This window comes from Eubalaena glacialis, chromosome 8 (assembly GCF_028564815.1).
Source record: "Eubalaena glacialis isolate mEubGla1 chromosome 8, mEubGla1.1.hap2.+ XY, whole genome shotgun sequence".
NCBI lineage: Eukaryota > Metazoa > Chordata > Mammalia > Artiodactyla > Balaenidae > Eubalaena > Eubalaena glacialis.
The window spans coordinates 82,215,408-82,228,305 of NC_083723.1; the positions used below are offsets into that span (position 1 = coordinate 82,215,408).

Below are 12,898 nucleotides of genomic sequence, written 5' to 3' on the forward strand. Positions count from 1 at the left end.
CTTCACAGATATTCTGGGGGAGCTGCCTTGGACCTCTGGTTCCCCTCCTAAGCCCAGGGTACTAGGCCCATGGGGTGACCTCAGGAAGAAAGAATGAGGGGCACAGAGTCCATGGGCTGGGTACAGGCCCCTGCCTCCCCCGGGTTCTCCAGGTCTCACTTTGTACCCTCTCCCGGCAGCTCCACCCCCCATCCAGGTCCATCCTAACCTGGCCCGTGGCTCCAGTTCTGGCTCGGCAGTGGACTCACTGAGCCATCAGGAACCAGTCACCTCTCCTCCCAGACCTTGGTTTTCCCACCCAAGGGGGAATAGGAGTTTGGCCCAGAAATCATCTAGTTCTTGCAGATGCCTTTGGGCTTTGGGAACCTGAGGTCCTGTTCCTCCAGCAGAAGCGCCAGGCTGCCCAGACCAGCCCCACCTTCCAACTTCCAGGGACCAGCCCTGCAAGTCTTTGTCTGAGTGTCTCTCCCTGTTGCACATGATAGGCAGGCTCAAAAATCCTGGCCAATTAATGCACCCTGGGCAGCCCTCAACCACAACCCTGGGAGTTGGTGGACAAATGCCCCAACTTCCTGGAGTGGGGCAAATCTGAAACCCCCCGACAGGTGATCTCCAGTTGCCCACAGTGGTGACGGGCTTGATGACACACCCTTTATTACCTTCCTGTCTGCCTGCCTTCCCTGCTTTCCTTCCCACGCTCCTATTGGTGTTTCCTGGGATCCTCTCTCAGATAAACTATTTGCTATCAAATCCTTGTCTGAGGGTCTGCTTCGAGGGGGGTGAGGGGAGGAACCAAATTAAGACAATATCTAGCTGAGCCACTTTATTTTCCTGATTTTTTGGTACAGTATGAGCCAGAAAAGGGTGTGGGGGACAGATCCCTGGGCTGGGGGCAGGGAGACCCTGCTTTTCACCTGTGATCTTGGGACATAGTAATAAGAATGAAGGGGTAGAGTTCAGGCTGGCCCTGCATTAGCGGGCTGTGGAGTGAGACTCTAAGAAACGCTGGCCCTGACTTCCCTTCTGGGGCAGGCCCTCTCTGCCAGGCTGGCCTCAGGCCCCGGGACCCTTGTGGGCGACCACAAAGCAGACGCCCTCATTGATGCAGTGGGCCTCTGAGTAGCTGACGGGGGAGTACTGGCACCTCAGCACCTGGCAGCCGGCCTCCTGCAAGGCCTTCTCCACCGTCTCCTTCTCCAGGTGTAGCCCAAAGAACTTCTTGGCGCCCACCATGTAGTGCTGGGTGCGCAGGGCTACCGCGGTCGCCAGGTGTCCGCCTGGCTTCAGCAGGCTGACCAGGCCTCGCCCGGCCGCCCGGTAGGCGTTCATGTCATGGCAGGCGCACTCCAGGGCCAGCAGGGTCAGCATGCAGTCAACTGGTGGCACCTGGGCGGGCCCCAGTGGGTGTGGCTGGTTTGCGTCACACTTCAGTAACCGGCGTCGCTGTCCTTCAGAGACGGGCCTCCTTCTCCTGCCACTTGCTCCTGTGGAGGAGGGTCATGGAGGTGATGATGAAAGTTATGACAACATCCCTCCACCCCTCGCCCCCTATGCAGGGGCTCCCTATGGGCAAGGCCCATAATTTAACCTGTTGAGCAACTCTTTGAGGGAGATCGTATTTCCCCCATTATACAGATGAGGAAACTGAGGCACAGAGAGGTTGAGTGATTTGCTCAAGGCTACACAGCTAGTAGGTGACAGGGGATTTGACATTTGATTCTTCCTTCTTCCTCTTTGTCCACTTCCTCCTTCCTCTCCTTCTATTTATCTTTCTTCTTGATAATTCAAAATAATTCAATTTTTGATACATTGCCTTATTAATTTTTCAAGTTGTAAAATATATATAACAAAAACTTGCCATTTAAATCACTTTAAATGTACAATTCAGGGGCATTAATTGCATTCACAATGTGTGCAACTATCACTACTGTCTGCTTCCAAAATTTTTTATCACCCCATACTGAAACTTTGTACCCATTAAGCAACATATCCACATGCCTCCTCCCTGCAGCCCTTGACCCTTTAAATATGCTTTGTTAAACATGCGCTTTCCCATTGCTGGGCCTTGGCCCTTGCTGTCCCCTCTGCCTGACACTCTCTTTCCCCAGATCTTCACATCCTTTCTCCTTCACCTCACCCAGGAAGCTGCTCCGAGGGCTCCTCCTTGGAGAGGAGCCATCTGCTGTGGACGGAATTGTGCCCCCCTCATAATCATATGCTGAAACCCTAACATGAATGTGATGGTATTTGGAGATGGAGCCTTTGGCAGGTGCTTAGAGGTAGATGAGATCATGAGGATGGGGCCTCTCATGGTGGGATTTGTGCCTTTTAAAAGAAGACACACTAGGGAGCTTCCTGACTTTCCTTTTCCTTCTTGTGAGGACACAACAAGAAGACGGCTGTCTACCAGCCAGGAAAAGGGCCCTCACCAGACCTGATATTGAACTTCCAGTCTCCAGAACTGTGAGAAATGAATGTCTTTATTTAAGCCACTGGGTCTATGGCATTTCTATGGCAGCCCGAGGTGATTAAGACACCATTCCACCTAACACAGCACCCCTACCTCTTGTAGGCCTCTACTCAGCTGAAGATTCTTCTCTAGAACACTTGTTTTTCCCTGAATATCTACCTCTGTCTAGCCTGGTTGTGTTGTCTTCCCTACTGGAATGTGAGCTCCTTGGGGCTGAGACTTTGTCTGTTCACTGTAATGGTCCCAGTACCTAGAAGCAGGCGTGACCACCAGAATGCTCTCCGTGAATGATGACAGGAATGAATGAAGCCCAGGCTGGGTTGATGTGGAGACGCTGTGCTTAGAGACCCTCCAGCTCTGTCCCACTTCAGGCTGCCCCTACCTATAACTAGGTCAGAGCCCCATGGCCCAAGGATGGGTCAGGAATTTAAACTCTGATCTTTGTCCTGGCTCTAAGGTGGCCTAGAGGCCACTCTCCATGTCTGGGCCTCAGTTTCCTCAGCTGCAAAATCAGGGCCAGCATCCTGCCTGTCCCCCCTGGGGCTCTGGTAGATGGGTTTCCTCTCTGTGAATTGGATGGGGAAGGTGCCTGGAGGGGTCAGTGCTGTTGGTCTGTGGGATTTTGTAAGAGTGCTTCAGGGGGATTCCTTGAAGCCCATGTCTTCCCATAACAAGTTCCCCTCCAACATTAGGGTTAAGGAGAAGCTGCACCAGAGGAAAGAGATCTGTGTGGGCTAGAGCAATCAGGGGAGGCTTCCAGGAGGAGGCGGGACTGAAGCTGGTCCTGCAGGATGGGTGGGATACAAAGTATGGAGAGCCCAGTAGGGCAACCAAAGCTAAGAGCACAGGCAGCTCTGAGGCTGGAGGCAGGACTCACTCAAAGAGAGGGAGGTGCTCTGGGTCAGAGACCCAGGTCAGGAAGAACCTGTAGGGAAGTGGCAGGTGAAGCAGGGTGGCAGGTTCAGGCTCTGGCCTGCGGGTGATGGGGAGACCTCATCGGAGCGGGATGGTGGCCGTGGGTACCTGTCTCCCTCCAGCTCACACACGTATTGCATGGCTGGGGACCAGTCGTAGGCCCCTGGCTCCTTCTTCAGCCACTTCTTCACCTCCCGGGGGTTCTGCTCCGAGCAGTCTGAGGCGATGATCTCCCGGAAGGCTTCACAGGCCGAGAGCAGCTGGTAGATGGTGGGGCCTGGGCCAGTGTTGATCAGTACGTCACCTCTCACTCCTGCTGCAGGAGACAGTGTTTTCCAGGTGCGTGGGAGGGGGGACACCCTACTCCAGGCCCAGCTGTGGTGGATGGAGATGCCAGGCTCTGCCCTGCCCCAGGGCTTGCCAGCAGGGGAGGGTGGCTCACAGGGGACCCGACCCTGCCTTGGGTAGCAGCCAGGCTGTGTGGGGAGTCCAGACCCCCACGCCTGGGGCTCAGGGGGTGACAGCTGGCGGGTGGGGGATAGCCTGGCACACACCACGTCCCCCTGCTGCCCCAAGGGTTGCTACCAGAGGCCTGATAGGACAAGTTCTGCACTTCTGGGCAGGTTTCAGATTGACTTCTTGGTTGGAACTGGTTTATTTCCAACAGTCTTCTGACTCTGGGTTTAAAACAATGGTGAGAGTGACCCCCCCATGGCCCACTCTCCCACCTCCTCGTTGCAGAAGACAGAGCTTCTGATAAGGGATAAGACCTGAGCCAGTGGGTTCAAAGCTGACTCAGCCAATCAGGGGAGGCAAGGGGATCCAGTGATGAGTTGAGGGGAAGGATCTTTGCCTCAGAGTAGCAATAAGTGCACTGCCCTCTTCTCCCTGCTTCCTCCCTCCTCCACTCTCCATTGAAACACACCTGTCTATTTTTCAAGGCTTAGTGCCGGTCCCTCCTCTAGAAAGTCTCCTCAGATGTCTCTGTGAGCCTTAAGCTTTCTTTCCTCTGTATTTCTGAGGACATTGCTTAATATACCATTCTTGGCACTGATTACATAGTAAGGCAATGTTTGCTGAGTGACTAAGTAACCCCTAATTGTTCAGTATACTCCCTGCCCAACTGTGCATGGCAGGCCTGAGTTAACTGATCTTGAAGTTCGCTGCTGCCACTGACTGTCAGTCTGACCTGGGCTGGCCACCCCCCTCTTTCCCACCTCAGCCTCTCCTTGTGTGCACTGAGGAACCTGGGCGATAATCTCTGCTGATAACCCAGCCTGACGCCCAAGAGCAGGGTTTTGTAAACTGAGCTGTGGTTTGGCTTTGTGTATCCATGAACTCTCTTAATTCTGAGTAAAAGATTAGGAGTGTGACTCTGTGTGTGTGTGTGTGTGTGTGTGTGTGTGCACGCCTGTGCACCAGAGCTTTCCTCAGATTTTCAAGGGGATTCATGAGCCAAGGCTACAAAGCCTGGCTTTAGGGGAAGACAGGCAGAGATTGTCAGACGCAGGCAGTGTGCTCATGTCTGTTGTCTCATATTCCCTCCAGCATGAGCCTGTGAGCCCCACAGCTCAGGAGTTACCTTCCCATTTCACAGGGGGAAGAAACTGAGACTGACTGTCATAGACTCAAGCCTGGCTCTTTGGCTTCTAAGGCCAGTGCTTACGCTCAGTGGCCACCCAGCAGAGGTCCTCGTGGGTTCACAGGCTGAGCTGCCTTTGCAACATCCTTGGTGAGCAGTGTCCCAGAGGACAGGTCCCCTGCTGCCGGCAGCTCTTCCTGTCAGGTGCAGCCCTGTCTCTCCCTGAGATGGAGACCAGACACTCACCTGAAGGGAAGGTTTCAAAGAGGTTTTTCAGGTTAAATTTCAAGATTTCATTTTCAGCTACGGTGCCTGAATCGAAGGTGTAGTATGTCCTTTAAGTAGTCCTGGGAGTCGAACTCTTTCTTGTAGTCCTCTCCTGTGTACAGCTTGCCCTCCATTCTAGCTGGGACCTGGCTGTGTTTCCCATTGCTGCGGTCCTGTTATATCCACTTTCCTCTCCCTGCCTCTTCCCATCAGGAGTTTCATAATCTCCTTAGACAGACCCTCCCTCCCAGGGAGGAGCTCGGATTCCACATAGTTGGAGTCAGGCCACGATGTTAGCTTTTCTGGCTGGAGTTTATCTGTTTGATAATTATCTCAACACAGAAATGCAACAGGGTGGCCAACATGTGCTCCTGGGGGTTCTCAGTATTTGGCTCCTGAGAGGTGATGTTTTGAATGTACGTACTGCTGGTGAGGGTTAAGGTTGGGAGAGCATGAAGCAGAGGGACAGTGCCACAGAACTAAGAGAGAGAGACGCAGATGGACACAGACACAGAGAGACCAAGCATCTGGAGTAGGTCAAGGATGCTTCCCTCTTTGGGACTGGTGGAAAAATGAGATGAAGAAAGGAAAAACCCGTAGGGTGGAAAACAGGATGCAGAGGTGGCTGAGATTTCACTGACTGAGGGCAGTGAGCTTGCTCTTGAAAAGAGTTTGTCCTGAACTTGGTTAAATATTTCCTCCTGTCTTCAATCCTGTTTACTCTATTTGCTTAATCAATCCTTTATTTTGCTGAGGGTAAAAGTAAGCTTAACCAGGGCCCCTGAAAAGGTTGGGAAGCCTCTGTTTGCAAAAACCGTTTAAAAACTATTGGCATACATAAACACAACATGTGATTAAACTGCATAGAATTTGTGCACACACACACACACACACACACACGCAAACACTCACACACATATGACTACCAGTAAAACTAGGAAAAGATTAATAAGAGCAGTGGGTTGTATCAGTGACAATATCCTGGTTGTGATATTTCCTATGTTTTGAAAGATGCCACCATTATGGAAACTGGGTAAAGCATACGTAGATCTCTCTGTATTATTTCTACAGCTGCATGTGAATCTACATGATCTCAAAATAAGAGTTTTATATAAAAAAGTGTTGCCATATCTCTTTCAAAAATTCATCTAAGATCAGAGATTTCAGGTAGCAAACTCTAGTGTGTTTTGCAAATGGGCAAGTCTGGGGCCCTGGCCTGTAATATGCGCCAGGTGTGTCCCCCACCCTCGTTCGCTGCCGTCTTCACAACAATCAGTAGAGAGGATGTTGAGACCCTCCCCCCCGGCCCGTTGGAGATGAGGAGGATGAGGGTGATGGGCCTTTTCCCAAGGGGGTCCTGGCAGCAAGTCTAGGTCTAGGTACAAATTCAAGGCCCATGTCCAAAGCCAAAATAAAGACCAGCTCCAAACCTTATTCTCTCCCCATCATACTACACAGTCTATCCAGGTGCCTTAGCTGTGCTGCTCAAACTAGTGTGCCTGGGAATAGCCTGGGGACCCGGCTAAATGCAGATTCTGGTTCCCAGCTGATACTGAGGCCGCTGTGATGTGAGCCGCACAGCCCCAAGTCCTACCACCCAGAATCAACATTTATTTTTCAGGTTTTTGAGTTTCAACAGAATAGAAACTCTATTTTATTGTTTTCAGTGCAAATTTCCCCCTCTTCTGATATTACTAGAACCTGTACTTGTGGTATTTCCACTCAGTGAGAAAAGGGTCGATTATACAATAAATGGTGATGGCACAACTGCCTGTCCAGTTGGAAGAAAATAAAGTTAGACCTCTCTCCAATTTGTAAAAAGGAATGTTATATTCAGACTAAATTAACATGAATTCTAGGCGGATTAAAATCATTGGTGACACTGAGTGTATCATATTTGTCCCAGGGTTTCTTATTATCAGTGTGTCCCCAGACACGTGAACCTGCAGTGGTTTTGCAGGGCCGTAGAGTCACCGTGTGTGCCCTCCATGCCTGCTTGGTTGTCCCAGCACGGGGTCAGCATCCCTTCTCTGTATCACTCTAAATGAGCTGGTAATGTCAGTTTTTAGTGCTGCCTAATAAACAGTACACAGAGGTCCAATTAAGCTTGACTTAACTGCTCCCCAAGTGGTTGACAGGTAAGAGACTTAACAGGTGTTCGTTGTTATAAATAATCTTATAATTAATATCCTCGTGCAATAAGCTTCTTCTGTATTTTGGATTCTGGCTTTGGGCTAGATTCCTAGACATAAGATTAATGGATCAATTTTTTAAAACTTTTCGTACAAATAATTTAGGTAAATACTTGCCAAATTATTTTTCTAAGGAAAACAATGCTTTTGCTGTTTATTGTTGCAGGACAAATATTTAATTTTTCTTTAATAAAATATGCTAAATTATTTTTCCTTTGGGCTTGTTTCTATCTAAGCTTTGAAAATTCTTCCATGTCCAGAGATCTGATAGCTATCCAATTGTGATAGCTTCTGTGATGGTTTTAAAAAGATATTTAGCCTTTATTTTGGTGTTTGGTATGAGATGAGGCTCTGTGTGCCTGCTTACGACTCACCAGAGAAAAGTCTTGTTTACTCCTGCAAGTTCTGGAATCATTTCTTCACCCCACAGGCTCATGTGGGAAGAAAGATAACAGGGGTATCAGAGCGGGAGATGCTGAGATGATAGTTTTCCTAATCTGGAGAATGAGATTGATTCTTTTCTCAGCTGGTCGACTCTTAAGCAGTTTATTTTCTTGATAGCTTGAGAATGTGCTCCTGTGTTTGAAATTAAGGCAGAAGTCTTCTTAAATGGAAATTTCCCTGAGTTATTCAGAAGTCACAGTATAGAAGGATGTTTAAGATGATGCAGACATTCTTAAAAGGGACTGAGACAGCCCTGGCATCAACAAAATATTGTCAAATTGATGAAGGCAAACCTTAGGACAGTGGTTCTCTCCCAGGGGTGACTTTGCCTCCCTGGGGTCATCTGGCCAAGTCTAGAGACATGTTTGGTTGTCGCAGGTAGAGACTGGGTGCTACTGACATCTGGTGGGTAGAGGCCAGGGATGCTGCCAGAGATCCTCCAATGCACAGTTGGGTCCCCCACCCCAATAAGGAATTATCTGGCCTGAAATGTCAGTGGAGCTGAGATTGAGAAACCCTTCTTTAGAACACATCCATAAAAGACTTGACTTTGAGCAGATTACCCTAGTGCTGTGAAGGCCCCTGGCTAGGCCAGAGTCAGGATGTGTGTTGGGATGGAGAGGGTGGAACTGGTGGAGAGGTGGTGGAGGCCAGAGGGTAGAGGCTCTGGAATGCCAGGGGGGTTGGATCCATTCCTTTGGGCAGCAGGAGTCACTGGAGGCCCTGAGGTGAGGTGGGCCTCGTCTGTCCATTCAAGGACATCCAATTGCAGCAGAATGAATGAAAGAGTGGTCTCCCCTCACCCTGCCTGGGCAGACCCCTGGATGCCCACATCCCACTGCTGGGGTTCTGGGTTCATAGATGTCCTCAGTTCAATTCTGGAAATGTTAATAGATGCTAAGCTGGGCATCTTCTATGTGTCTCTCACTATCCACTCTCCATCCTTCTCCATCTCTTGTGAGCCCCAGAAGGCTGACTCATGTGGACTATATTAGTGGCTCCCTTGCCCTCTGGATTTCTACCGGATTTTGCAGGATATTGTGGGGAGGTAGGAGAGGGAGTCTGGGTATTTATTCTTCAGCTCCTTTGCTGTCGGCACCTGCAGGAGGGTCCTCTCCGTACAGCTCTGTCTCAGCTCTAGGATAATGGCTCCTCCCTGCTACTCGCCCTGGAGTACTGTGATGGTTAATTTTGTGTGTCCAGTTAGCTGAGCACTGGTGCTCAGGTATGTGGTCAGAAATTATCCTGGATGTTTCTGGGAGGGTGTTTTTGGATGAGATTAACATTTAAATTGGTGGACTTTGAGTAAAGCAGATTGCCCTCCATAATGTGGGTGGGCCTCATCCGATCAGTTGAAATCCTGAATAGAACAAAAGACTGACCTTCCCTGAGCAAGAGGGAATTTTGCCAGCAGACGGTTTTCAGACTTGAAGTGGCCATTCAATTGTCTCTTTCTGGTTCTCCAGCCTGATGGTCCACCCTGCAGATTTTGAACTTTGCCTCCATAATACTCCATAATTGTGTGAGCCAACTCCTTAAACTGAACCTCTTTACATATATTTTTTATGTGCACACACACACAGCCTGTTGGTTCTGTTTCTCTGGAGAACCCTAATTAGACTAATTAGATTAGAAAACTGAGTCTGAGAAAGATTAAACAATCGGCCCAATATCTTCCAGCCAGGAGTGTAACCGCTGCCCTCCTGGACAGAGAACAGGAGCCCTAGGCCCTAGTCTGGAGAAGATTCTGGCTGAAGTGTTCAGAGAGGCCATCCTGGGGGTAGGGCCTTTAGGTTCAAGGCCAACTGGGAGCCTCCCCTGCATGTCCAGCCTTGCCTGGATGGCTTCCTGTGGGAGGGTAGACAGGGACAGGCAGCTGGGCTGAGAAGGAGATGACCTGGGAAAATGGCCCTAGGCTGAGTTGAGGGTGGCCTGGAAGCTGCAATGAAGTGTGACTTCCAGCATATTGCCTGGAGCCTGGGCTTGGGGCCATCTCTCAGCCTGTGGGGTCACACCTGGCCAGGCTGTTCTCCGACCAACCCTCCTGCTCCTCCAGGCCCAGCCGCCTCTTAAACTTCTCCTGCCTCCTCACCAGGACGCTCCCCCGCACTGTTCCCCAATCATCTGTGCAGAGTGACGTCATGGCCCCGAGAGCCTAGAGGCCATTGCCCAATCACTGTGTCACCAGGGGGAGGACAGTTATGACTGGGAGGCAGGCAGATGCCTCGAGACATTTTACAGATGGTTCAGTTGAGGCCCTTGGAGGCTGAGGGTCCTGCCAGCAGGTTTGGGGCAGGACTGAGACGCCACCCAGCACTACTGACTCCCCGTGTAGGGCTTTTCCCGACCCTCATTACAGCCATATCCTGACTCGGCCACAATCCCACTGTTTGCCCTTGGCCTTCTCGGGGTGGCTGGCTGTGCCAGGGCAGGGCTGGGCTTGATGACCTTGAGAGCTTTCCTTGCCCCACCCCAAAGATCTAGGGGCTAACGGAGAGTGCTTGGGAACAGGTGCTGTACTCTCCTCACTGCATTTCCTGCTTTCTGGTCCAGCACGCAGCTCCAGAGCTGTGGGGAGACAGCCCCCCATCTGCTGCATAACATCTGCCCAAAGACGGGGGCGGGGCCCAGCCAGCCCCCCACCTCAACCCCCACTCCCTGCAGCCCCTAGAGAAGACCAGGCTTCCACCCCGGCTGGCAGCCTTGGACACCTTTCCCCCATCCCCCATCCAGGTCCCTGGAGAGATGCTCAAGGGGCTGCCAGAAGTGGCCCCTCTGCTCACCGGCCAAAGGTCCTATGGAGACACTCCAGGTTAAACTTGAGCCTCTCGGCCTTGGACTACAGGCCGCAGCTGAAGCCATAGTAGATGGCCAGGTAGTCCCTGGGCAGGAAGTGCTTCTGGTACCATCGGTCCCTGTGAGGCTGCCTTCCCTGGTGGCCCTGGGTGTGTGCCTCCCATGCAACTGTAGAGCTCCCACGGACACGGTTTCGGAGTCTTGACTCAGTATGTTAAAGACAAGGAAGCTTCTAGACAGTGGAGAATTGGTAAATGTTTCACAACCAGTTCTAAAAAAAGAAAAGCACTGATTTGTGATGACTGCAGTTTCCATGGTGTAAATACTCCCACCATGGTTGATTTCAAGCTCCCAGTGGTTTAACAATCAGCTCAGAAAATTCCTAAAAATTTAGCAGTTGGCTCTCATGAAATGATACATGTCAGTTTGAGTATACGACTGCCTCCAGACTGGGGCTGGCAGATTTGGCAAATAAAAATATAGGATGCTCAGTTAATTGAATTTCAGAGAAACAAAATACATTTTTTTTAGGGTAAGTGTGTTCCCCAAATTGCACAGGACATACTTATCTGAAATAAGTCTTATTTGTTCATCTGAAATTCAAATTTAACTGGGTGTCCTGTATTCTATCTGGCAGCCCTACTCTAGCCCCGAATGGGAAGAGACACAGCCCAGGAATCATGGCTGCTGCTAATACATGAGGTGCCTTTTGCAAATACATAAGGTGCCTGTGTGATTTGTTAATTCTATCAGTCTTCTACATTTATTAGTTGACATACAAATGTAAGGACCTTCCTTCCTTCCTTTCTCTCTCTCTCTCTCTCTTTCTTTCCTACAGTAAATATGGACTCATGGATTCTTATTTCTATTCAATGAGTTATGATCTATATTATTGCCATTACTTACTCTGATGCACAGATTTGGCCAGTAGGAGTCCCTTTCAGCTGGCTTGTGTGTTCTTTTGCCATGTCCCCATCATTCTTTGAGCACTTCCTTATTAAGTCCTCCTTGTCTGTCACTCTCAACTGAACCTAATGCTAACCTGTATAATCAGGCATGGGAGTAAAAACAAAGGACTGAGGGCTGTAGGCTGCCTTCTTTTGCTCTGGTCCCTGAGACCCATCACATTGCCTGCCAGCACACGAAGTGGTCCATGAAGCAACCACCCCTGAGCCTGAGTTGACCTGGGGAGGTGCGGATAGCTACCTGCCCCAAACAGCCTCCTTTGGAGCAAAGGACTCAGGCAGAGAAACCTGGGAGAAAAGAAATCCTACAACAATCTCCAAGCACTGCCTTAAAATTGAGAATGGATCCCTCTGTCTTTAGGGAGACTGGAGTGGAAGGGAAAATCCCAATGACAATCAGCTCAGGAGCATGGCGTTGGAATGTTCAACTAGCCAACCTGGAGCAGGGTGCCCAAGTCAGGCCATCAGAGCAAGAGACTCAGACCTTGCTGTGTACTAAGAGGTCAGAGAAGCAAGAAGGGGAAGGGAGAGCAAGAAGCAGAAGATGTAACATTATGAAGAGCAGGAGGCCTCCCCAGGGCAGTTTTCATGTCAGGGCATACACAAAAATGGTAATGTGTATTGGGGTAAATGGAGAAGGCTGCTCATGGCTGTACAGCCTGTGGTCTCTGGCCAGACAGGTTTCAGCCAGCTGCCCTGAGGCCCGAGGAGGTCATGATCTGAGCACACCCACACCGAATTTGCAGCGGGTTGGTGTGGACGCTCCCATGGGGAAGCTCTGGTCTAGCAAACCCTGGAGAGAGGGACCACTGCCTGCAGTTGGGTTTTTACTCATTCCTGGAGGTTTGTATTATTTAGGTTGAAAAGATAAGCTGCTGTAACAAAAGACACCCCCATCCCCACTTCCAAAAATAAAAACAAACAAATAAATAAATAAACAAAACCCAAACCCGATGGAAGTTTACTTCTCTTACTTGTAAGCATCTGAATTCCAGGCCCCCTGGTGACTCCGCTCAATGTAGTCATTCAGGGAACCAGATGCCTTCTGTCTTATTTCTGCCACCCCCTAGGGAGGCATGCTCAAACATAGGTGAGCATCAGAATTACATAGAGATCTGGTTTAATACAGATTGCTGGCACCACCCTCAGAGCTTTTGATTCAGTAGATCTGATGAAAGGACTGAGAGTTTGCATTTCTAACAACTTCTCAGGTGGTGCTGGTGTTTTGGGGGCCACAGTTTGAGAATCACTGCCCTAGGGTGTTGTC

At 50.1% G+C, this 12,898-nt stretch overlaps 1 protein-coding gene across 1 annotated transcript; it reads right to left on the reverse strand.

Moving 5' to 3' along the window:
* Positions 1 to 877: 877 nt before the first annotated feature.
* Positions 878 to 5,368, reverse strand: INMT (indolethylamine N-methyltransferase). Its single transcript, XM_061197884.1, is given in 5 exon segments — positions 878 to 1,440; positions 1,442 to 1,484; positions 3,494 to 3,701; positions 5,214 to 5,301; positions 5,303 to 5,368. Coding segments are annotated over 5 exon segments (792 nt in total). The 3' UTR covers positions 878 to 1,053.
* Positions 5,369 to 12,898: the final 7,530 nt, after the last annotated feature.